The sequence below is a fragment of the Octopus bimaculoides genome, chromosome 2 (genome assembly GCF_046866305.1).
Source record: "Octopus bimaculoides isolate indiv1 chromosome 2, ASM4686630v1, whole genome shotgun sequence".
NCBI lineage: Eukaryota > Metazoa > Mollusca > Cephalopoda > Octopoda > Octopodidae > Octopus > Octopus bimaculoides.
In genome coordinates this window covers 17,171,602-17,196,601 of record NC_142929.1, presented here as the reverse complement: position 1 = coordinate 17,196,601, position 25,000 = coordinate 17,171,602, and the positions used below count along the sequence as shown (strand labels likewise).

The 25,000-nt window shown below is 36.0% G+C and overlaps 2 protein-coding genes across 5 annotated transcripts in view; one reads left to right on the top strand and one right to left on the bottom strand.

Annotated features, from left to right (window-relative positions):
* LOC149136880 (uncharacterized) overlaps positions 1-25,000 on the top strand; it is a 153,754-nt gene that overhangs the window by 42,962 nt on the left and 85,792 nt on the right. The window lies entirely within an intron of this gene.
* Positions 7,498-25,000, bottom strand: part of LOC106881601 (uncharacterized) — a 39,194-nt gene continuing 21,691 nt past the window's right edge. The window contains exons 2-4 of the mRNA XM_052975800.2: positions 17,494-17,735; positions 11,727-11,837; positions 7,498-8,603 (exon numbers count right to left, since the gene is read on the bottom strand). Of these exons, the coding sequence (XP_052831760.1) occupies positions 8,388-8,603; positions 11,727-11,837; positions 17,494-17,735 (569 nt within the window). The 3' untranslated portion in view covers positions 7,498-8,387. The remainder of the gene's footprint in view (positions 8,604-11,726; positions 11,838-17,493; positions 17,736-25,000) is intronic.

Genomic DNA, 25,000 nt, shown 5'->3' with positions numbered 1-25,000 from the left:
TCGATTCCCAGACCGGCCGTTGTGAGTGTTTATTGAGCGAAAACACCTAAAGCTCCACGAGGCTCCGGCAGGGGATGGTGGCGAACCCTGCTGTACTCTTTCACCACAACTTTCTCTCACTCTTTCTTCCTGTTTCTGTTGTGCCTGTAATTCAAAGGCCCAGCCTTGTCACACTGTGTCACGCTGAATATCCCCGAGAACTACGTTAAGGGTACACGTGTCTGTGGAGTGCTCAGCCACTTGCACGTTAATTTCACGGACAGGCTGTTCCCTTGATCGGATCAACTGGAACCCTCGACGTCGTAAGCGACGGAGTGCCAACAACACAACTTGTGAGTAATTAATTTGACATTGGAAAATTTCCATCAAATTTGAATGAATTTCAGTGTGAAATTCGTTTACGTACTTTTAGAATTTTTTCATGAAGTAAAATAAGAAATTATGCAACTGATAACATTTTTCAGAGGTTACTTACGACTAAAATTATGATTTAGGGAATTCTAGCATCACAATATGTTTTTAATACTGGTCGACGATTTTCTTTAAATTTTGGTTGGAGGAGAACGTTATGCTATACACATAAACTAAGTATAGAAATCTACCAGCGGCGATGTTGGGACGTAGAGTTAATCTCGGATACGGATTTATTCTACCTCTCAAATAGGTCCCGGCGGGATTTGAACCCATAACCCAAAGTACCAAGGCAAATACTGCGAGGTATATTTTAATAGACCATTTGAAACTATATATTTTGAATCAGTAAACGCAGTTCAATTATTTTAGAACATTTCTTTGTTGTTCTAAGATTTGGAACAAATCTGAAACATAGCAGTCAAATAAAATTCTCCGTGAAATATAATGTCAAAGAACCAGAGGTAGACAATGTAATCAGACAATGTCATTTATATTACGTAAAATACACATGCATTAACTTGCTTATAACCATGAACTAATATGTGAATATACATATAATGAATATACAGATATAAAAATTATAAGTCAACTGGATAAATAATATGCAGTAAACAGAAACCTAGGATCTTTTCAGTTGCTATTACAGTTTTCTATTTTTTAAAATTTGCTCCAGTTGTTTTCAAATTTGGTGTACTAATGTAGGTTTGTATGCTAATTATGAAACAGGAATTCGTTTTGGCCATAAATTAATAAATAAAATGCCTTTAAAGTTTGAAAAGTTTGGCTAATTTCTGCCAGTCGAAAGCCACAGACACATTGGTACCTGTTTCCATTATAACAAGCCAAACTAAAATTTCTATAACTACTACAGCCATGTATTTTGTCTTTTACCTGTCTATTTTCTGAACGTTTGTATTGCCTCATTTTTGTCATTTTCACCTACCTGTGTTTCATTTTTTTGAGAAACGGGTATTTTCGGTTACTGTCCTGTCACTACCTTAATTCTATAATTTTGAACTGAGTTTCACTGGACCTTTTCAAACTAAATAGAAGTTTATATATATATATGTATATATATATATATATATATATATATATATATATATATATATATTATTTTGTTTAAAAGAGTTCCAACACTGTCTGTTTTTTATGTTTTATTTATATTCCTGCAGAACCAATGTGGGGTATAAATATGGAATATACAATATATAATATAAAATAAAATAAAATAAAAATGGATGGCACCATGAAATAAAGTATTGAATGTAGATGAAATATTGAGTGTTCAATATAAAGGATCAAATATATAAATATAAGTATATAAAGGCGACTCGAGTTTCAGGGCTATTTCCCTTCGTCATGGCCGGTATGACAAACTTTAACAGACTGTAATAAGTTGGCTGGTTTTCTGTCTTTTATACCAATTCCTTTGGACAGCAGCAGTAGGTGTTTGGCTATTTTTAGAATTGATGTCAAATCTATTTTTAGAAATGATGATATTTGAGTAATTGTTTTGTGTTTGGGTTGTAGGGATAAGATTTTTAAACCCCAGTAGGTGTTTGGCTGTTCTTAGAAATGATGCCAAATCTATTTATAGAAATGATGATATTTGAGAGATTTTTTGAGTTTTAGTTATAGGGATAAGATTTTTAAACCCCAAGTAAGATAAATTTAATCATTGTTTGTTAAGAGTGGGTTTGAATTTCTTAATAAAGTCCTTTTCTTTGCATTTTCTTTCAATTTCATTCCGGTTGTAAAGTTTATGGAATGGAAATATAATAAAAGTTTGATGACCACATTTTGCCAGATGGTTACTCAGTGGTATTTGGCGGACTTCTGGATTTTTAATCTGTTGTCGATGTACCCGTGAGCGTTCCGATAGTGCATTACCTGTCTGGCCACCGTACAGTTCTTCACAATAAGGGCATTTGATGCAGTAGATTAGATTTCTACTTTTGCAGTTCATGTTCGCATTGGTGAATATTTTCCCTGTTTTTGTGTTCATATATGGGCCGGTATGGATTGATCGGCATGTGCCGCATCGGCTATCATTGCATTTGGATACAGTGAATAATATATATATATTTGTATATATATATATGTATATATATATATATATATATATATATATGTATAACAAATAAGTAACAAGGATTGCCATAAATAAGAGCTAAATCCCCCAGAGGCGCATTGCTGTAACAGCCACTGATTCATATGGTAAATACTATATACTGAGAATTGGGATTTAACCAAAACATAAACCTGAAGTTGTTAAAACCATTTCCCTTATTCAGGTCCCTTTTCAGTCCTACTATAACACTGCTTTTTGCTGGACAGGAAATTCTCCCGTTCTATTGCTAGATGCAGTAGACGTCTGCTAAAAGGCCCACGAAGAAACCTGGTGGATGAAGGTAAAACTTTAGTGCAACTGCCCAGTCTCAGCGACTTATCCGTCGTGTGGTCAGCCATTGCTTTCCGTATATCGTCAGCTGTTATTGGTCTTTTGCAGATCTCCACATTACAACCCGGTGATTGCGACAGACTGTGAAGGTAAGAGGTAAATTCTACTCCCGATTCCGGACCACCTGAAACAGCTGTAAGGCCACATGCATCTACTTGGAATCGAGTAGCACACACCCCTTCCAATCCATCAAAAACCAAATCGTGCCTTTGCTGTCGCATTGTGCCTTTGTCACATAAGCGCATCGAACGGCTTTCATTCCCTCATTCGTTAAAGTAGACTCCTTAGCTCTGACCTTGTGCTTAGCGTTGAAGAATAAAGCAATAGCAAATATCGCCGCTAGCACGTCAGTCGCAATATTTTTCCTAAGTTTCTCTTCTATTTGGTTAACTAGATCTCTCTCTACTCTACAACTTTGTAATTATTTCCTCACCAAAGCATATATATATCGAATCTATTGCTCATTTCAGGGATAACCACCATCGATTTTTGACGATTGCTCCTATCAACTCCCTCTTAGCGTTTTCTCAAAGTTAGTGTCTGTAAACTTAGCGTGACAGGAAAAACGCGTTCAGTTTCCGGTTACCGGGTACCTGTCTATGCAACCTATCTTGATCGACCGTACAGACCACAAATTGGTAGTCTGTGTAGGTGACCGGTTTGAATTTTAGACAACAATGTTAGCCCTACCGGCTGATCTACAGAATATTCTATCTAGATACGACCTGGATGACCCGTTACTGCTTACCAATGTCAACAAGGGTGTATTCGTGAAATTTAGCCGATACCTGTCACCCAGTTGAAAACGACTGAGCAAGTGTCTGAGATTCTTACATTCCCTCAGCTATTAGCTAGCATCACACAATCCATACATGCATACAGGGTTGAGTTCCAATCGCCCGCTAGTACTAAAGAGCTCGACGTTCCTAGAAAAAACTCCAGGAACCTGAAGAAATCTATGATATCATCTTGTCGGAGTATAAAGGGCTACAATACTGAAAAAAATCACTTTCGTAACTGTTCACATCCAGGATGACCCTTCCGAAATAACACAGTAGCTCTACCTCCCAATCGACAGATAGATTTCATATCTAATCTACTGAAAATGTACACTCGGATATGTAGATCGGAAACTCAAGTCTGGCTGATGTTCACTTTTATATCAGTAACTTGAGATTGCTAATGCTTTGGTCCTGCTTCTAAGGTGACCCTGGTCATGTGCATTTACACTGCGTTTTCTGTATAAGGCCATGACCGACGAAAGGAGGAAGGTGAGAAAAGACCACTTACCTTATTTTTATGGTTAGACAGTTGTTTCATCCCTCGGGTTGGCTGTGGGTATTTCCACGAGCAGTCCTTTATATAATCTTTTATTCATATTCACTCTCAAGTCTCTCGCTCCGTTGGGGAAACTTGTTTTATGGCACAGCGAGTGCAGATATTTCAGTGTCTCAGTGTCTTGTTCATGAGTGATGGAATGCAAGAAGTTGAACTGGATGCTAGTATAGCATGTACAATAATGTGCCAGCTTCAGCATTCAAACCTGAGGAGGGTAGAAGTTGGTAAAAAAATACAAACTTGCTATTTTCAGTTTCCTTTTCGTGTTTATTCTCACCTATGTTGATGAATGTTTGGTAAAGACCGAGAGAGTATGATCGCCAATACAAACAACCGAAACTGTGTTACTTCAAAGAATCTCTGGGTTACATTAGTCGATAGCGTGCTTAAGTCGTAATCAGTGTTTCTCGAGTTCGAGCTCCTACTTCTCTACACTAAGAGGTCACAGCTCCCGTATTACAGGCGTATGATTAAAATGTGGTGCAAGCCAGGTTCTTCAAGCCGAGTCAACCAGGGTAGATCACGAGTGGTACATTAGTTGGATACGCTTGGGATTTTTGTTGGAAAGCATAATGATGACTGTCTCTTATAGGACCCAATGGAAGCGGCACCGGACAGCTGTACCTCGTGAGTCCCCCAGGATTAGTGAGAAGCGAACATTGATGGATGGCACCGTATCTGTTTTGTGTGGTTCGGATGTTTTTATGTGATGATGTGCTAAAATCATCCTGAGTAATGTCGGTATATTGATGTATGTATTTCATTACTTCTATCGTATTTGTATTAATTTAAGGCAGTGTAATTTACACTGTTTCTTAGCGGTTGTCCTTGGTTGGTCTGAGTCCATAAAGAATTTTGCTAGTGTTTGTTTTTGATGTTGGTTGTCTCTGCGGTAGTGGTGGTGATCATGATAGTGGTGATGGTGATTGCGATGATGATGATAATGATCGCGTTGGTGTTGTTATTGGATATGGTGTTGGTATATCGAAGTGGGGAGGAATTTTTTGTTCGTCTGCACCTCCCAGCTTTTTCTTATGAAATTTTTCTTTCGTTATTTCTTAATTGTTACTCGTTGCTGTTTGCTTTCCTCTCCGCCACCTTCACCATGTGTGTCGAAAAGTTTGCTGCTGGAACAGACTCTCAAAGAAAAAAAAAAACAAACGAACTACCAGGTAACTAGAACCAGAATAACCCTAACCCTAGACTTGTAGTGACACCACCAAAAACACCACCTAAAGCAAAACGCATGAAATGGACTAGAGAGGATTATATATTGAAAGCTTTCTATACAACCCAGCTAAACCCAAACAATAACCGCATTGTACAAACATACACTTCATAGGGGAGGTGATGAGTCGATTACATCGGTAAAGTCGACCTCGGCGGAATTTCAACTCTGAACGTAATGACGGACGAAATACTACTAAACATTTCATCCGGCGCCATAACGATTCTGCCAGCTCGCCACCAAAATCAGCAAACAAATGTCACCTTAGTCTGCTGGCTGTGGACAGCTGACACTTTCCATCATACCCAGCAAAATAAGGTGTGAGATCTCATATAATAATAATAATAATAATAATAATAATAATAATAATAATAATAATAATAATAATAATAATAATAATAATAATAATACAGCTCACCCATCAGTGGCTACGGAGCTCAGTGCTAAGGGCAGAGAGTGAAGGCTTTATCTTGGCTGCCCAAGATCAGAACTTATAGACCCGGAGCTATCAATCCAATTTGATGGAAAATGGTGTAGACCCAAAGTGCTGATACTGCAACGATGGGATAGAAACAGTCTTCCACCTACTCTCTGGATGTAAGGTTTTAGCACCAGTAAAGTACAAATCAAAACGTGGCAGTGTTGGCCAGTATCTACTTTGGGTAATGTGTCAGCATTATAAAATGAGAACTACTGACAGATGGTACAAGCACCACCCCGAGACTGTAACTGAGGGAGAAAGATGTACCTATTCTTTGGGACTTCCCAGTATGTACAGACCGGACCATCAACGCAAATAAACCAGATATTGTTGTGGAAGACCAAAACAGTAAAGTCTGTTTATTGATAGACATGAGCTTACCCTGTAATCATAATACCTTGGCAAAAGAATTTGATAAGCTCAGAAAATATAAAGATTTGCGAATCGAAATCGAAACGATGTGGCATCTCAAGACTGTTACAATACCAGTGATTGTAGGAGCACTTGGAATGATAAAAAAAGGAACTGAAAATTATTTAAGAGTGATTCTTGGCTTACCATATATGCAGGAAGTGCAAAAGATTGTCTTATCTTGCACGTCACACATATTGAGAAGAGCATTGTCGTTGTGAATTTAATTACATCTTTGCCCCTTTATTTTACTTGTTTACTTTTTTATTTTTTCGCTTTTCTTTCCATTTTTCTCTGTCACATGACTTTGTAATTGAATAATCTGGTGCGTTTATTTTAATGGCCTACAAATATATACAGTGAGTTTCTATGCCCTAGGTTTCAGGAAGACACTCGGCAAGAAATGAAAACAGAATTGAAAGATGTTAATTCAAATAATAATGATAATAATAAAGATGGGCTACAGCAAATATTCTGCTCAATATGCCCCGATGTAGTACCAGGTAGTGGCTCTCATGGTTTCTGACCTTAACTGATTGGAATTGTTATCATGTACGCCTTGTCTTGGTATAAAAGATAGGCTACAGAAAATATTCTGCTCAGTACCACAGATTTGCTTGTCAATTGTTTGATCTTAACCTGTTGAGCATGTCCCTTGGTGGCTGACAATATGTGGATCTCTGATCACGAGCAGAAGTAGTGGGGGAGCATCATAGCCATATGTTGAGAGGAATTCTTTGGGGTTTAGATATTTCACTTCTGGAAACATGGGTATTTTGTTCATCATCCTTAAACAACCCTTATTCAGGGACCTCTTGAATGGGACGGGTGACTCAACCTGAAGAAAATTCTAACTGGGCCCCACCTGCGATGTCATGCGCTGATTATCTTGATATGAGATCACCATGTCGCGCACATGTGGTTGTGATGCATGTGCCTGGTGTACCCTTATCAGACAAGTAGTCATGATGGGTATAATGGGCTTCGTATATTTTACCCCAGTGTCACTTTGATGGCATGCACTGCCCTCTTACTCAATAATAATAATAATAATAATAATAATAATAATAATAATAATAATAATGACAATGATTATGATGATGAGGATGATGCAGACACGAGACTCACAAATCCCTGACCGCACACTAAAGAACAGCCTAATTTTTGGTAAAGAAAATTATGCTTTATTTCATTGAATATTGGCTACATATAATGTTCAAGTTGATTTATTTATGTGTTTACAAATAATTATTATTTTGTAATCAAATATATTTGGTAAAATTAGAATATTTATGAGAGGAAAATATTTTTAAAGACGAATTACATATGCCAAAGTTTAATACAGACATTATAAAATCAAATCATTAAAATAGTGTAAAATCATTTGCATGTTTGTTGTGCACTCCGCTTCCCATTCTTTGACATGATAAGAAGAAATATTAAAACCAGTGTTAACCAAAATATTTATGAACGAAAGCTAAAAGTAATATTCTTCTACATTTGCAGTCAATATTTAAATGTAGTTTTCACTTTTAGCCATTTATGTAAAATCTGTATATAATAGTTTATTTTTTTGTGTGCATCAGTTGGATATTTAACGCTCATATAAATAACTGACTTTAAGGCAACATTTTGAAAAAACTAGGAAAATGTTTAAAATACGCTTTGTTTAACATTTATGTTAATACAATGGATTTAAACTTTGAATATTTTTGAGATAAAAAAAACATTAAAGTAAAATATTCAAGTAAAAGCAAAATGCCACAGCATCACCTAATGCTTTCTTGGGTGCTTAAATTGGACGGAAGGAACAGTACAAGTTGTGCAGGAATATCTCTATACTTCTTTGTTGGTTCTACTCCATTACTGGTTCTTGCCGTCAGGCTGGGGCTGTAGAGTTCACCGTTCAGAATATACCATTGTTTAATATTTGAAGTTATATCATTTAATATGAAATATGTAGTTTGTTAATTGTAGTTCTCAATGCATTAAAAAATTGTTTTAATGATTAGATTAAGGCATGGACAAAAAAAAAAGTGAAGACTCTCCATTTAATATTGATTATCAAATCTATTGTAACTGTCACGCACATAACTACTTGTAGAGGCAGTAGCTGTTGTACCTATAACAATGATAGCAATTACTGCTGCGACAGCAATAACGCTCCCAATGATACCAACAATAATAGATATTTTGATAAATTGTCTTGCACTATTGTTAGCTTCCTGTGCGCCTGCTGTATTACCAGTTCGGGCCAGTGTGTTTGCCTAGAAAATAAAATGAAAGTTAATTTGTATCTAAAATCTGTTGATATAACTCAACATCAACAAATATATTGTCATATATTTACAACTGATATCAGTTACATGGTGTAGAGTGTAAACCTGAAATTTCACCGTATTTTTTTTAAATCATAGAAACAGATTTGTCTGGGGGATTTTAAGGAAATTACCTGCCAGTGTTCATGTTAACTTGAAATCAATAATAAAACTACCTTATTTCAAGCCCCAGTACAATACAAATCAAACATCGTGCTCTAATCCAATGTTACTTATAAGGAGGATATAATGATTGAAAAGGAGGACGACAAATTGCCATGTTTAATAAAAAAAGAAAATGGTTTTCAGATGTTTAAACTTGCCAAAAGACCATTGCAAAGAAAGAATTATATAGATGAAATATCTATAACCTATTCTGTTTTATCATTAATAAAGAAGTCGAAGGGAGTGGTGTTGCGGGTGGTGACGTGTGACTGGTATTTGTGAGTTTAAGAACCACCGCTCTTATAAAAGTTAATATATCGTCAAAACTGCAATTGCTATTTTGGTGTTAAAGCGATTATTCGAGGATCGGCTGAAAAAATTATAGGCATATTATTAAGAAGTGTTACTAAAACTGTGAAATCTTGTAAGCATTAATTTTAACTCGTCTTATTTATAAATCCATTGTTGTTGTTTTTTTCAGGTAAATTGACACCTTACTGTTTAAAGAAGGCTTCAAAAGTAACTAATAGCGACTTTTCTTGAAAATACAAAATTTGGTATTGTGGTATTATCAAATATCTGCAGAAAAAGGGTTTGGACCCCAATGACATTCATGATGAGACGGTTGCTACATTAGGGGATGATGCTCCAGCCTTATCAATAGTACAAAAGTGGGCAGCTGAATATAAGAAGGGTAACGGAGAGTCTTGAAGGTAATCCAAGTTCTAGATGTCATTGATCGTGTTCCTTACATGGTGATGAATGACAGGCAATTGACTATGAATCAAATAGTCAATTCTATTAGCATTTTCCTTGAAAGATTTGGGAACATTCTGTGCAATGAATTTGGTCTGACGGAGGTCTCACCCCCGTGGGTGCTACGTTTTCTAATACCTGACCAACAGCACACCGGACTGATCATATCACGAGAAAACCTGACATTGTTTGAGGGAGATCCAGCTGGTTTCCTTGAACATTTATTGATCCGGGATGAGTGCTAGGTTCATCACTTTGAGTAAGAGACAAAAAGACAATCAATGGAGTGGAAACACTCGTCCCACTTGCCCCAAAGAAGATGACAGAGGTAATTTCATCTGCAAGGGAGGTGATGGTTTCAGTTTTTAGAGATGAAAATGATATTGTGTTGATTGTCTCTCTTCAAAAGGGCTACACTATCAGTGGAAAGTATTATGTCAATTTGCTGAAGCAGTTATGAAAGGTTATCAAGATCTAACGGTCAAGAAAACTAACGTCACGGGTCTTGTTAAATCAAGACAATGCTCCAGTACACGTCCTTACTTCCATTGACATCTCGTTGTGACTGTAACTTTGAACTCGTTGATCACCGACACCACTTTCCTGGTGTGGCCCTATCTGTCTACCAGCTGTTCCATTACACGAAAAATCACTTGGCTGGGAACCAGTATCGCAGTGATGACGTCATATCTGATCTTGATAACTTTTTTGACCAACAGGATAGAAGCTTCTTCACCATAGACGTCCAAGTATTATAATACCAATAGAAGAAGGAGGACTATGTTGAAAAGTAAACCTCATTTGGTCACATTCCATGAGAGTATCTTGGTCAACCTATGAAAATTTTAGTCGACCCTTGCAGTCATATATTTATTCTTTTGCCTGAACCAAATATTGGTTATCACTAGGTCTAACTCCTGACAGAGCTGTAACACGAGCATCCCATTTGCGTTGAACTTCCCAATTCTGCAACTTCCTATGCTACAGCTACGTTCAGAATCATGTCCTAGATTGGCATTTAGGTACCCCAGAAACACAAGTTTGTCACACTTATTAATATTTCACAGGATTGTTTACAGGTCACCATAAAAAAAAAAATTTCTTTCATATTGGGGACTGACAAGAGTTGGATCATAAATACTAATCACTTATTTGGTGTTAAGTTGCAATTGTAGAGTGATTACACGTTCAGAGAAACTATGAGACACTTCTCTCAATTTTAACAGCGAAATCCACACCGGCTACTTGGGGTAGATTGTCTGAGTTCCCTTGTTATATATATATATATATATATATATATATATATATATAGAAATATGCATGTATATATAAATATGCATGTATATATGCATACATGAATCTATACATCAGTACATACATACAACACTAAAAAGTGAAAAAGTTGTGTTCGCTTGTGAAAACCTACGAATGGACCGCTTAACCATACGACCTCAGGTGAAAATTACAAGTATTTGGGACGAGATGGGGGTGTCAGATATGATGGATTCATGAATAAGGAGAGGAGCAGGAATGAATATCCCAGGAGAGTAAAGAGAATATGCTTATGACATGCATATTGCACATAACACTTTTGCAGTGCCTGTCTTCACACCTACTTTTGATCTACTGAACTGATCACTACAAGAAATAAGTGATTCATGTGTTCAGACACGCAAGCCGCTCCATGTTGCAGGAAACCTCAACATCAATGAAGAGGTAGATAGGCTATGCTTCCCATGCAATTATGGTGGCTGTGGAAGGCGAAGAGTTCAGTCTCACTGCATGGCACCTTGAGCAAGGGTCTTCTACTATAGCCTCGGGCTGACCAAAGCCTTGTGAGTGGATTTGGTAGACGGAAACTGAAAGAATCCCGTCATATATATGTATATATATATATATATATATATATATATATATGTATGTGTGTGTATATGTTTTTGTGTGTCCCCCCAACATCGCTTGACAACCGATGGTGGTGTGTTTACATTCCCGTAACTTAGCAGTTCGGCAAAAGAGACCGATAGAATAAGTACTAGGCTTCCAAAGAATAAGTCCTGGGGTCGATTTGCTCGACTAAAGGCGGTGCTCCAGCATGGCCACAATCAAAATGACTGAAACAAGCAAAAGAGTAAAAGAGTATATTCTACTTACTTTATCGGCGTATATAATAGCAGCAATGCCTGTTGGGCAAAAGCAGAAAAGGGTGACGAGAATTGCCGCAAGCATCTTATCTTCATAGTATTGCTGTGGCTGGCTGTTAATCTGAAAAAAAAAGTAATAAATGCAATGAGATCATCTAACGATGATGATGTCGGTGATGACGATAATGATGAAGATAATTTTGGAAGATATGATAAAGACAACGTTGACAATGACGACGACGATGATGGAAGTCGACGTATGAGTCTTTAGATTTTTTGCAGAACGTCCAGCACAAATGATTTGCTTGTAGTTACAAATACATATGCTATGCATTAGCTCCCACCCTCTACCAAATCGACATTGCCTCAACTCAACAGGTTCCTGGTGTGTCACGTGTCACGTGCCGCATGTGATTGCAGAGCAACGTGAGATGACGTGTTTTTGCTCGAGAACATAACACACTACTCGGTCTACGAACTGAAAAAAAAAAACAAAAACACTATCTTGCGACCGTGAATGCAGTACCCTAACCATTAGGTCACCCGTTCTACTACTACTACTACTACTACTACTACTACTACTACTACTACTACTACTACTACTAATAATAATAATAATAATAATAATAATAATAATAATAAGAAGAAGAAGAAGAAGAAGAAGAAGAAGAAGAAGAAGAAGAAGAAGAAGAAGAAGAAGAAGAACTAGGCAGTGGCTCTCATAGCTTCTGATCTTAACTGATTGGAAGTGTTATCATGTACATTGTTTTGTCTTGGTATAAAAGATGGGCTACAGCAACTATTCTACTTAATACCACAGTTTTGCTTGTCAGTTGTTTGACCTTAAACAGTTGAGCATGTCCCTTGGTGGCTGACGATATGAACATCTCTGATCACGAGCAGAAGTAGTGGGAGAGCATCATAGCCATGTGTTGAGTGGAATTATTTGGGGTTTGGATAATTCACCTCTGAAAACATGGGCGTTTCGTTCAACATCCTTAAATAACCCTTTACTGCTGGGTGCCTTTCCTTCTCCAGCACAGCAAGACACCAAACATCTCGACATTTTGCCATCTCTTCCATAAGGCTCATTATCTTGAAATCACCCTTTAATATTTCGTCTGATGTCTTCCTGCATTTCCCTCTTCTACGAGTTCCATTCACTTTGAGCGACCTCTATGCAACAGCCCTCATCAATTCGCATCACATGACCAAACCAAAGCAATCTTCTCTCTTGCACGTTACATCTGATTTCTCTTATGCCAAACTTTTATTTTGCTACATTTGCACTTTGTCTTATGTGCACATTAATATTGCACTTGAAGCAGAGCATACTAGTTTCGTTCTTCTCTAGTCTTCGCATGTTCTCTACGTTCAGGACCCATGCCTCACTGTCATGTAACACCGCAGTACATTTTCAAGCATCATACAATTTGCCTTTCACTCGGTGAGAGAGTGTGGGAGAGAGAGAGAGAGAGAGAGAGAGAGAGAGAGAGAGAGAGAGAGAGAGAGAGAGAGAGAGAGAGAGAGAGAGAGAGAAGGAGAAAGCGAGAGAGAGAAAGAAAGAGAGTGAGAGAGAAAGAGAGAGAGATAGACTTTTAATGCCGACTGATGTATTGGCTCTCTGAACTTTCCCTATCCTACACTTATTCTCGCGACTATACTTTCAAAACATCATCCTACACTGCTAACTTCATCTTTTCAATATATCGGGAAAGCCATTTACCTGAATGGGGGAGGTAGGATTGCATTTGTTTTCTTGCTTACTAGAGCATTGATGTTTGCTAAGTTAACTTTAAGACTCTACGATTCCAGCTTTTGTTACAAATTCCTCTATGAGAACGAGACCATCAGCATATTGAAGTTCTTGGGGACAGCCGGTCTTCTATTATGGTCTGGAGGACAATTATGAACTTGAAGTGACTGAGAACGGAGCATTGATAAACACTTACCTGACAATTAAATTCGCTCCTGAACTTATGGTTATCTCTCACATCCATGCTAATACCCCTGTACCTGGCTCGTACAGTTTTCACACGCCATTCATCTATCCCAAACTTCTTCAAAGACACCATATCACAGAGTGAAGGACTCTGTCGAAGGCTTTATCCAAGTCAGCAAACGCTAAGTATAATGGTTTACTCCCAACAAAATATAATTTCTGCATTTGTCTAAGAAGGTAGCAAACTGCATCTCATCTTTTCTAATTCTCTCTAATTAATTAATTGAGTTACAACTCCTTCTGTAATTATCATGGTCTAGTCTAGTAATTTGATACTTCTATCTAAGGCATCTCCCTGCCCTTGTAACAAGTGACTGTAATACTCTTACGCCAGTCATTGGGGATGACAACTTATTGAATAACGTGATTAACTAGACAGCATCTTACTATGGTAAATATGTTAAGCATCTCAGTGGTAATTCCCGATGGACCAGAGGTCTTTCATGTTTTCATATTCTTAATTGCTTTACCTATTATACTGCTGTCAGCTCTGGTCCCTCAGTTGGGTCTATACTAAGAAGATTCCTATCATGCTCTTCATTTAGCAATCTTTCAAAGTGGCACTTCCACGACATTTCCTTCTCAGAATCACTAAGTGCTACCATACGATTATCTATCTATACAGACTTCTCGTTCATAACATCTCGATTCTTAATGATACAATGTCTAGTGATTCGAAGCATCTCTAGTCTTTGACCCTCAAGTTAGAAGACATTAGCAAATCTCTTCCTTTGTGCTTCTGCTTATGTTAGACAAACCTACTGCGTAGCGTTCTTTCTAGCTACCTGATATGGTTCTTTGTTACCTCCACTTTTACACTATTTCTAAGCCGGTCTCTTCTGTTATTTATGCTCTCATTGTTCCACTACCATGTCACATAGGTGTGGCAGAAATTTTGTTCCAGACATAGATTTGGCCTGTCGCCCTCATTAAGTTATCCTCTAAGAACTTTCATATATCCGTCAGAAAATGAAGTCAGAACTGCCATATATACAAATAACTATAATAAATGCTCATGCTGAGAAAAATCAAGATGCCCATTGATGAGCCTCTGCATGAGTACAAATCTTGTATATAAATGTACCGTATACACAAGGGGAGGGCCGTATATTTACATTAGAGCAACGGCGGATTCATTCAAAAATCGTTATCGCAACCATGTCGCCAGTTTTAAGAAAATCAATAAAAGACATTCAACATCTTCGTCTGATTTTGTGTGGCAACTTCAAGAAGATAAAATTAAGTATAACTTGGATCCATAGTAAGGCATGCAAAAAAAACCCCATATATTATCATTTCCAGGATGTGCCGATACTACTCGGAGGAAATCCCTGTCTATTCTGTGGACTAATAAGATCATTTTTAGAATTTCTGAAAGACTCTCAAGATGCTTACAATACAGTGGAAAGAATTTGAGTAACCGTTAACCTAATTACTACTAATCATAATTCACCTTAAGGTATGAATGAATTAACTTTAGCTCTAACTTCCCCATTCTTGTAAAGTAGCTATTTAATTCGCTATGTAAATGTATGTGCGCCAAGCTACACGTGTGCATATGCTTACATCTTCGTGGATACTTGTATGAGCAAGTGTGCATGTGTCGTACAACCTACGCGAGGGCATTTATACATCCATATCTGTTAACGGTTATATTTAATACTTTTTTCGCTGTATTGCGTGTTCGTTTCATTTTTGCATCTGTTATTTTTTTTTTTACTATTGATCTTCTATATAAATGAAGCTATATCCTTTAATTTGCTGCTTTGCTTTATACGAACTGAGAAGACACGTTGCGAAAATGTTATTTTAACGAATTATATCTATTTATCGCCAGAAGAGACACATCGACACCGTCGGATGCTCTTCAACCAGTTGTTAAGTATTCCACTCGCGAAGGATCAATGCTAGATGGGTCGAAAGAATTGTAGAGATTAATAAAAATTCTCGTATCTTCCATCTTCCGTCTCTCATCAACCAAGTATATATATATATATATATGTATATTATTTACATATACACACGCTAATACACGACTTATAATACCCAATCCTATTCATACAACGATTGGGGCAAACTAATCGGTATACAGCACTTACTCGGTATTACCTGTATCCTCCGGGGTTTGGTTAAATCCAATACCCTTCCCAACCTTATATATATATATATATATATATATATATATATATATATATATATATATATATATATATACACAGGTATAAGTTAGAGGTGTTTAAAGTCACAAGGGGATAGATATATCCAAATGCACTTCTTTTTCCCCACCATGGTAAACAGAAACGATCGTAAACAACTTCACTCTCACTCTCACCTTTATTTACTAATTAAATAATGGCTTACTAGCGCCAAAGACACATTTCTGTTTATTATCTGTCTTCTATTTTCTTCTCGCCGATATATATATATATATATATATATATATATATACATATTTTATTATTATTATTATTATTATTATTATTATTACTATTATTATAACAATATTAGGGAATGTAAATTCCAAACATACAGAAATATTGAATTTAGTAATACCAAATTGAATTTAATAATAAAAAATATGTATATATATTTATATATATATATATATATATATATATATATATATATATATATATATATATATATATATATATATATATCCATATTTTATTATTATTATTATTATTATTATTATTATTATTATTATTATTATTATTATTATTATTATAATATTAGGGAATGTAAATTCCAAACATACAGAAATATTGAATTTAGTAATACCAAATTGAATTTAATAATAAAAAATATGTATATATATTAATATATATATATATATATATATATATATATATATATATATATATATATATATATATATATATATATATTAACTAAGCTATTTAGTGACAAATAATAAGTTTAACGAAATATATTTATTCCTTAAAATGTTGCATTATTTACGGACTTGAGTTACCTCTTTTATTACGCATTAGGGTTAAAATCAGAGTTCACAAGGGATCGCTGATAAGATAAGTGATGCTGTTCATTTTACTAATATTGTTTAACGTTCGAATTTATTTATTTAATAACACTATCTTTTTATATGTATTTCTGTTCATAAAAATATTTACCATTAGTCCATAGATATTATTTTATTTTAGATGAATCATACCTTTAACTGGAATGATTAGTGTTAAGCATTTACATTTAATTTATTGTACTAACGTGAGTTTTCCTATAAGTACTGATATTTTTTATTATTTAGTAAGATACGTCTTTTGAATCTTATTTTTCTAGAACCTGAAGAGTGACCGTATTTGAAGTAGAATATAATCGTTATCAATATATTGTGAATTGTACTGGTTTTATCTGCTATAATGTGACCACGAAACGCGCGTAGTCAATACTTTACCTTCTATTTTATCAATTTACTAAGTTGAATTAAATTTTTAGTCTAGTATTTTATAGATTTTAAAATTGGTATTTTGTAGAGTATGTTTTTCTGGATGGTGATTGGTCTCCTTCATTGTGTGAATTGTATATCGGTGGTTCTTCTCTAAATTATATATATATATATATATATATATATATATATATATATATATATATATATATATATATACACACCCAGGCTCCCTGTGATACCATAAAGGAATGTGATACCATTAAAGTGTGCATAGACAGTATAAGAAATCAGCTAAACATAAGATCTCAGTTTAGGACATATTGGTGTAGAACACTAAAAATTGAAATGAAAAGAAAAATATTTACTTACAATAACAGCTTGTTGCTGCTGTTGTGGTTGTTGTTGGACTGGATAAGTTGAAGGGTAAGCACCTGGTGGGGGATATCCAAGTTGGTATGGATATCCAGGTTGGGATGGATATCCAGGCTGGGATGGATATCCAGGTTGGGGTTGATATCCAGGTTGGGGTTGATATCCAGATTGGGGTGGATGCCCAGTGCTTTCAATGTATCCTGGTGGAGCTGCCCCCGGCTCGTTAGTTTTTGTGTCATCTGTAAAAAAAAGGTGGATTTCATGAATGACGTTTCAAAATGTACATTCCTCATAAATTTAATTAATATGCTGGTTGATGAGTATAATTTTTCCAGTGAAAATTTGCTTCTTATAAAAAAAAAAAGATTAATTAATAGCATCACCATTGCATTATCATAAAAACTGGACCTTTACATATTTTTATAAGTTTCTCTTCGAGGTTTCCTTAATAGTTGAAGCACATAGGGTTACGATAGAATTCTTTTTGCCAGGCTATAAAAAATACATTGAGAGCATGATGTGCCTAATGTCCATCGTACTTTCAGAAAACATGCTAAACTGGACATTTACATTTGACAGATATTTGTCCTCGTCTTGTTTGTTGTTAACTCAACGTTTCGGCTGATATACCCTCCAGCCTTCATCAGGTGTCTTGGGGATATTTCGAATCTGGGTTCTCATTCCTAAGGTATTTTTCGATGTTATTATTAATATCATTGTTATTATTATTGCGCTTCCACTATAAAGTAGTACAAAACATGATCATTCAGAGCCAGAAAATACTGCAGCCATTCACAAATTTTCATACTTTTTAAGTACTTAGATATTTTCCTTGCCAACACCTAGCTTCATATCTGAAATTGTCTATATTCTTTTGAGTCCTGGTAACCCAAACAGCATTCTCAAAAGTTCTACTGTATGTGTTTAGCGATCGATTGTTACAATAGTGAGGCTACATTTTGTTGAGAATGCTAAAATAAGGCAGTAACATGTCTCAGCATATCTCCTGTAGTTGCCAGGAATATTAGTGACTTCAATGTTTCTATGGTCTATACTGAAGAATTATCAGAGAATATATGTGTCGAAATGAGTTTCATAATGGTACCATGCCCAAGAGTGCTTTGCTACAGCTCTGGATCATCAGAACCTTGTGAATAGATCTGACAGACGGAAATTGAAAGGGGCTCACTGTATATACAATTACAAATACACACGAACATCTGCATATGTGTATGTGTGTGTGTGTGTACCCTTGTGCATGTGTATGTGTACCCTTGCGTTGACATCATAAAATGTCCAGTCACGAAGATATAATAGCTTGCGTGGAAATAGGTAAGGGTCAACAAATTCCGTCTGATTCATACAAGAATTGAAAAGAGAACGTTACACAACAACCACAACACCGGCAACTTATATTGTTTTTAATGCTTATCTCTATTGCGAAAGATTAGTAGCTAAGAAGTGAGGTTTGCAAATCTGTTGATCTTAGTTTCATCTCCAAATGTTACAGGTGGCGTAAATGTGTTCTATCACAGCTTCGTCTTAACGCTTTGTGAATGAAACTTGGCTGGCAAAAGTATGCAAAACGTCTGGTTTGTTCGATTCTTGCGTGGGTCATATCCTTGCACTCGTTAAACATCGCATCACTTTGTCATTTTGCTCACCCAACAACAAAGAAATACTCTCCACCTTTGTTGAGTATGTCGTGTTACTTCTGTCACAGTTCATGTCCCTGAGACAACATCAATGATTTGGATAATGGATGCATTTCAGAACAACTGCTGGAAAGTAAGCTGGCGTCTGCGTCGACAGTGTGACACATGCTTGATGCTCAAAAATATGTGCAATGGGGAACATGAAATGACCAAAACATCTTTATTAGCTGAAAAGTGATCGCTGATAATTGACTTATATGGAAAGAGCAAGAATTTATTCGAGAATAAAACCTTTATAAGACATGATTAAACAAAGTTAGCAAGAGAAATTTACGCTTTCCTTGATCAAATTCATCACACACACACACACACACACACACGCACAAACACGTCCGCTTTCCATCCTAGCATGGGTTGGACGATTTGACTGAGGACTGGTGAACGAGATGGCTACACCAGGCTCCAATCTGATTTGGCAGAGTTTCTACAGCTGGATGCCCTTCCTAACGCCAACCACTCCGAGAGTGTAGTGGTTGCTTTTACGTTCCACCGGCAGTCAGGCGGTACTGGCAAAGGCCACGCTCAAAATGGTGTATTTTATGTGCCACCTACACAGGAGCCAGTCCAGTGTAGGCAACGATCGTTGCACTGGCAACGATCTCGCTCGAATGTCTTTACACGTGCCACCGGCACAAGTGCCAGGAAGGCGACGCTGGGCACAGATGCCATCACGATTTCGCTTTCGTTTGCCCCAACAGGTCTTCGCAAGACGAGTTTCGTGTCCAATGAAGGAGACGACGTTGGCATGGGTGCCAGTCGTCGAATTTAGTTGATTTCGATTTCACTTGCCTCAACAGGACTTCGCAAGCGGAGTTTAGTGTCCAGTATGTATGTGTGTGTGTGTGTAAATATGAATGTATATAAAGATATAAAGGGACTGAGAGAGAAAAAGATATTGTCTCTCGCTCAGATTTCTTCTTTCAATGCATCACTGAGCAATGATCTTGGCTTGACTGATCACAGTTAAAGCTACACATGTACGCACGCACACGCACACAGGCACACACACACACACACGTTTCTTACTTCTAAACTTATTTCAGTGAGTCATTGAAAACTGGTCTTATTTTATGTTGTTGGCACTCCGTCGCTTACGACGTCGAGGGTTCCAGTTGATCCGATCAACGGAACAGCCTGCTCGTGAAATTAACGTGCAAGTGGCTGAGCACTCCACAGACACGTGTACCCTTAACGTAGTTCTCGGGGATACTCAGCGTGACAAGGCTGAACCCTTGAATTACAGGCACAACAGAAACAGGAAGTAAGAGAAAGTTGTGGTGAAAGAGTACAGCAGGGTTCGTCACCATCCCCTGTCGGAGCCTCAGGTGTTTTCGCTCAATAAACACTCACAACGCCCGATCTGGGAATCGAAACCGCGATCCTATGACCGCGAGTCCGCTGCCCTAACCACTGGGCCATTGCGCCTCCACCTTATTTTATGAAACAAGTAAAGAAATGTTACAAAATCTAAATTTTGAATTTAGTTTTAATTATAAAATTACATCTCTTAACAGCTAAAAGCATTCTTTATCGGTTTTAGAATTATTGTATATATATTCAAATGCTTTTCATTAAATCAAATCTTTTTTCTTTCGTATTTTTCCCTATATTTTTCGTCATTCTGTCAAACGCTTGAAATTACTATATGGAAGTGGGGCAAAATTGGTAACTGAGTCAAAATGAATAACTTCTGTTTTCTTATTATTTTCTCCCTATGTTTGAAACCATTACACTGCAATTATTGCATCATCTTTGGGAGCAAAATTTGGTCAGTACAGTTTACGTCGTTGTTGAAGTTGAGAGTTTGAAACAAAGGTGTCAGATACTTTCTTTTCAAGAAATTAAAAAAAAAATTTGACCTGATTGTAATTGAGGTTACTAATAAAATATCTGGATAATTTTTGGTGTTTAACCCACAATATTCTTTTTTCTGTTTGATTCTACATAATTTCCCCCCCCAAAACTATCTAATTTCATAATCTTCAAGTTAAAAGAAAAGAGTCTAAATTGGGCCAAAATGAGTAATGGCTAATTTTAGTAATTACTTCTCTTTAACTGCATGGTACATAATAAATATGTATGGAAAGAAACTACCCCAGCAGATCGTGAAGAAGCTATAAAGAATATTTAATGTTGAGCTTTTAGATTTAGTTGGGTTTCTTCCATTTCATGTCATGTGTTATTTTTACACAATCCTCATTCATTTGACCAAGATATTTAAAATTTATTGTTCTGTTTCTGATCTTTCTGATGTCTAAGGATGGATGTTTATGTGTATGAATCTTTTTTCAAATGTAATTCTAGAGAATTGGAGAGGCAAATTTACTTTAACATGTCTTCCTCATTTTGCCCCGCTTAAATGTTTCTTTTATATGCTCAACGAGAACAGTGATCATTTTCTGAAATAGTGTTCTGTTCTGAATATGTTATAGTTTTTACTGCATTTGGAGAAGATCTTTACTTCGCTGATATAGTTTTCGTAAAGTAGTGAACATTTGTGAAAAATAATTTTTCTTCAAAATCAAAAATGTAGTAAATATTATTCATTGAGCCCCACTCTCTCCCACTAGAAACTGGAAAAGCAAGTCTTTCGGAAATAGTTGTTTGAATTTTCCCGTTTTTGTCGAGATTTTCCCCCCACTCTTTTTCACGCATTGCAAAACAATGAAGGGAAGTTGTTTTAAACAGAAGATTATTTAAAATCCATGTCTTTTAAATGTTGGTGTCTCAACTCCCACCCACAAACTCATCATGCATTCGGAACAGCAACAGGCGTAAAATTGATTTTTTTCCTTTTTCGTAGTTTTCTATTATTTTACCTTATTCCAGATTCTGAAACATTTGTAACTTGCATTAAAAGAAAAGATTTTACACCTTCTTCCCTACTTCTTGGTACTTTTCACAAAGAAGGAAACGTCAAACACCGCAATTAGATGTGTGAAAAACGAAATTTGAATTTTGAAAAGTGTATCTATAAAGCGATATTTTCAATCATTTATTTAATCTTTCTCTGCTAACTCACCAAATTCAGTTACATGAAGTAGATGGCGGTTTGAGATTTAAATTTGGTAATTTTCTAAGATTTTAATTCTTGTGTATAAGGGGCCCATAGAATTTGAAGTGCCCAGGGCTCCATGGTTTAAATCCGGTCCTCTTTCCTTCTCTCTCTCTCGCTACCTCCCTCTTTCTTTCTTTCTTTCTCTCTCTCTCTCTCTCTCTCTCTCTCTCTATATATATATATATATATATATATATATATATATATATATATATATATATCAATGTATGTAGGCACACACGCACACACACACACACACACACACACACACACACACATATCAATGTATGTAGGCATACATATATGTACATACATATATTTGTATAAAGGGTAGGATGAGTTTTCGTCAGGGTGGTATGCGTTCTGAGTGCTCAAATAGATGCGCCACTAAAATTCCAGTTTGAACTGCAGTTGAAGTTGTGGTATGCGACTGTCTTATGCAAAACAGCTTGAAATGGCTTCCCTTTGAGTCAGTAGGTATAAGTTAAAGTAGTGAGGAAAGACAAATAATTAGGGAAGACTTGACAAGGACATTTAATTTAATTTAGCAACATAATGAATGGTAAAAAAAGTAGTCTCTGACAACTGTTACTGCGATATCTCAGCTATTGGAAACAGCTGTCAGAGACTATTTTTTTTACCATTCATTATGTGGCTAAATTAAATTAAATTAAATTTTCTTGTCAAGTCTTGCCTAATTGCTTGCCTTTCCTCACTACTTTAACTTATACATATATTTGTATACATTCATATATACGCGTGCAGAAATATATATGCGTGAATATATATATTCGTTTATATAAACATATCTGTACACATACATACATTCATACGTACATACATACATACATTCATACGTACATACATACGTACATATATACATACATTCATACATTCATACATGCATGCATACATACATACATACATACATACAAACATACATACGTATTCATATATGTGTATATATGTACAAATTCATACACGACAATTCTACCAGCATTACCGACAAACTTAACCCGTCATTAATCCTTTCCCATCACCAACATATATACCATCCTCTCCACTACAGGTTCACCATTATTTCTATACTCTTCCAACATCTCCGTCGCTAGCTCAATTTCGGCTTTTATCGTACCATTATATTTTGCCTCTTTAGTGATTTTAGTCAATGCATTAATAACTATGGTACATATGGTTGTGATGATTGTACTAGGTTGTGAAGCACTTGAAGAAGTTGATAGCAATATCTAGAGCTTTGATCAGAATATGCAAAAGCTCATAAATTCAATTTGATTAATATATTTGTAAGCCATAAAGTTTGATGACAACACTCATTTGATTACATAATCTATTATTATCAGAAATGATTTTACGTAAGTCTGCGTACGTGAAGAAGTCAAATATTATTTACACTCTCTCCAAACTTTAGGTTGACTGCACTGCCTTCAACCCTCGCGTGCAAAAAGGTGGTTCTCGTGTGGTTACGTAAACGAGGTTTGACCGTCATTGCTTAAGTTTTCTTTCTTGTGGTACGCTGTAAACATGGCCGCTCCACTGGCAGTATGCAACGAGGAAAAACAGTGATCAGCGATGCGATTTCTCTAGTTTGACTGTGTGTCAGGGGATGAAATTCATCGCAGTCTTTCGGTACAATATGACTGGATCAAGAAGTTAAAATATAGGCGCTAAACACGAAGAAGGAGCAGGACACCCATCAACCTCCACCACAGACGTAACGATTCAACAGACTCGAGAGATGGTTTTGACAAACCGATGAGTGGCCATCGATGAGGTAGGATGTCCTCTGCAAATTAGTCATTGTTCTGCAAACCAAATCATTATCTGTGCGGGATGGGTGCCAAGAGAACTTACCAAAACGCATAAGCGCAATGGTGTGGAGATCTGCCAACGCTTTCTCAACCGCTAAAACGATGAAAGTGTAGCTCTTTGGAGAGAATAGTCACAGGAGATGAGATCTGAGCCTTTCACTTTGTATCAGAATTAAAAAGGTAGAGTATGGTGTGGAAATACTGGGAGGCATCAGCAATAAAGAAATTCAAGATTCAAATTTTCGCAGAAAAAGTAATGCTAACCGTTTTGGTGGATACAAAACGCTGTGTACTGGAGCATTAACTGCAAAAGGAATCTACAGTCAATAATATAGGCTATAGTGAAATGCTATCCCACAAACTAGAACAAACAATTCGTACAAAATAACAAGGTCACTTGTCAAAGTAAGTGTTATTGGCGTACAAAAACACGCCCACACCGTTGAAACCTAAGAGTAATTTGGTTTATATATATATATATACACACACATACATACATACATAAAACAAGTTTAAAATCATGGTCATTACATATAATTCCTTAATTAAAGCAAATTTGTCTTACAGCTGTTTCCAGTGGTCATTATAGGTACATTACTGATAGGTTTTACTCAATTTCCATAGGTTGGGATGGGTATGATGCCCAAAGGATAAATTACTTAATATTTTTTTTAATATATATATATTGGTTTTCAATTGATTTTATTTCGTTTTATTTCGCTATATTAAAATCTTAAAATGTTTAAAAGTTTACTTTAACTTATTTTATTTTATTTAGGTTTTTCTTATAGTGTGTATATACATACATACATACATACATGCATACATACATACATACATACATATATATAAATAAATAAATATATATATATATATATATATATATATATATATATATATAT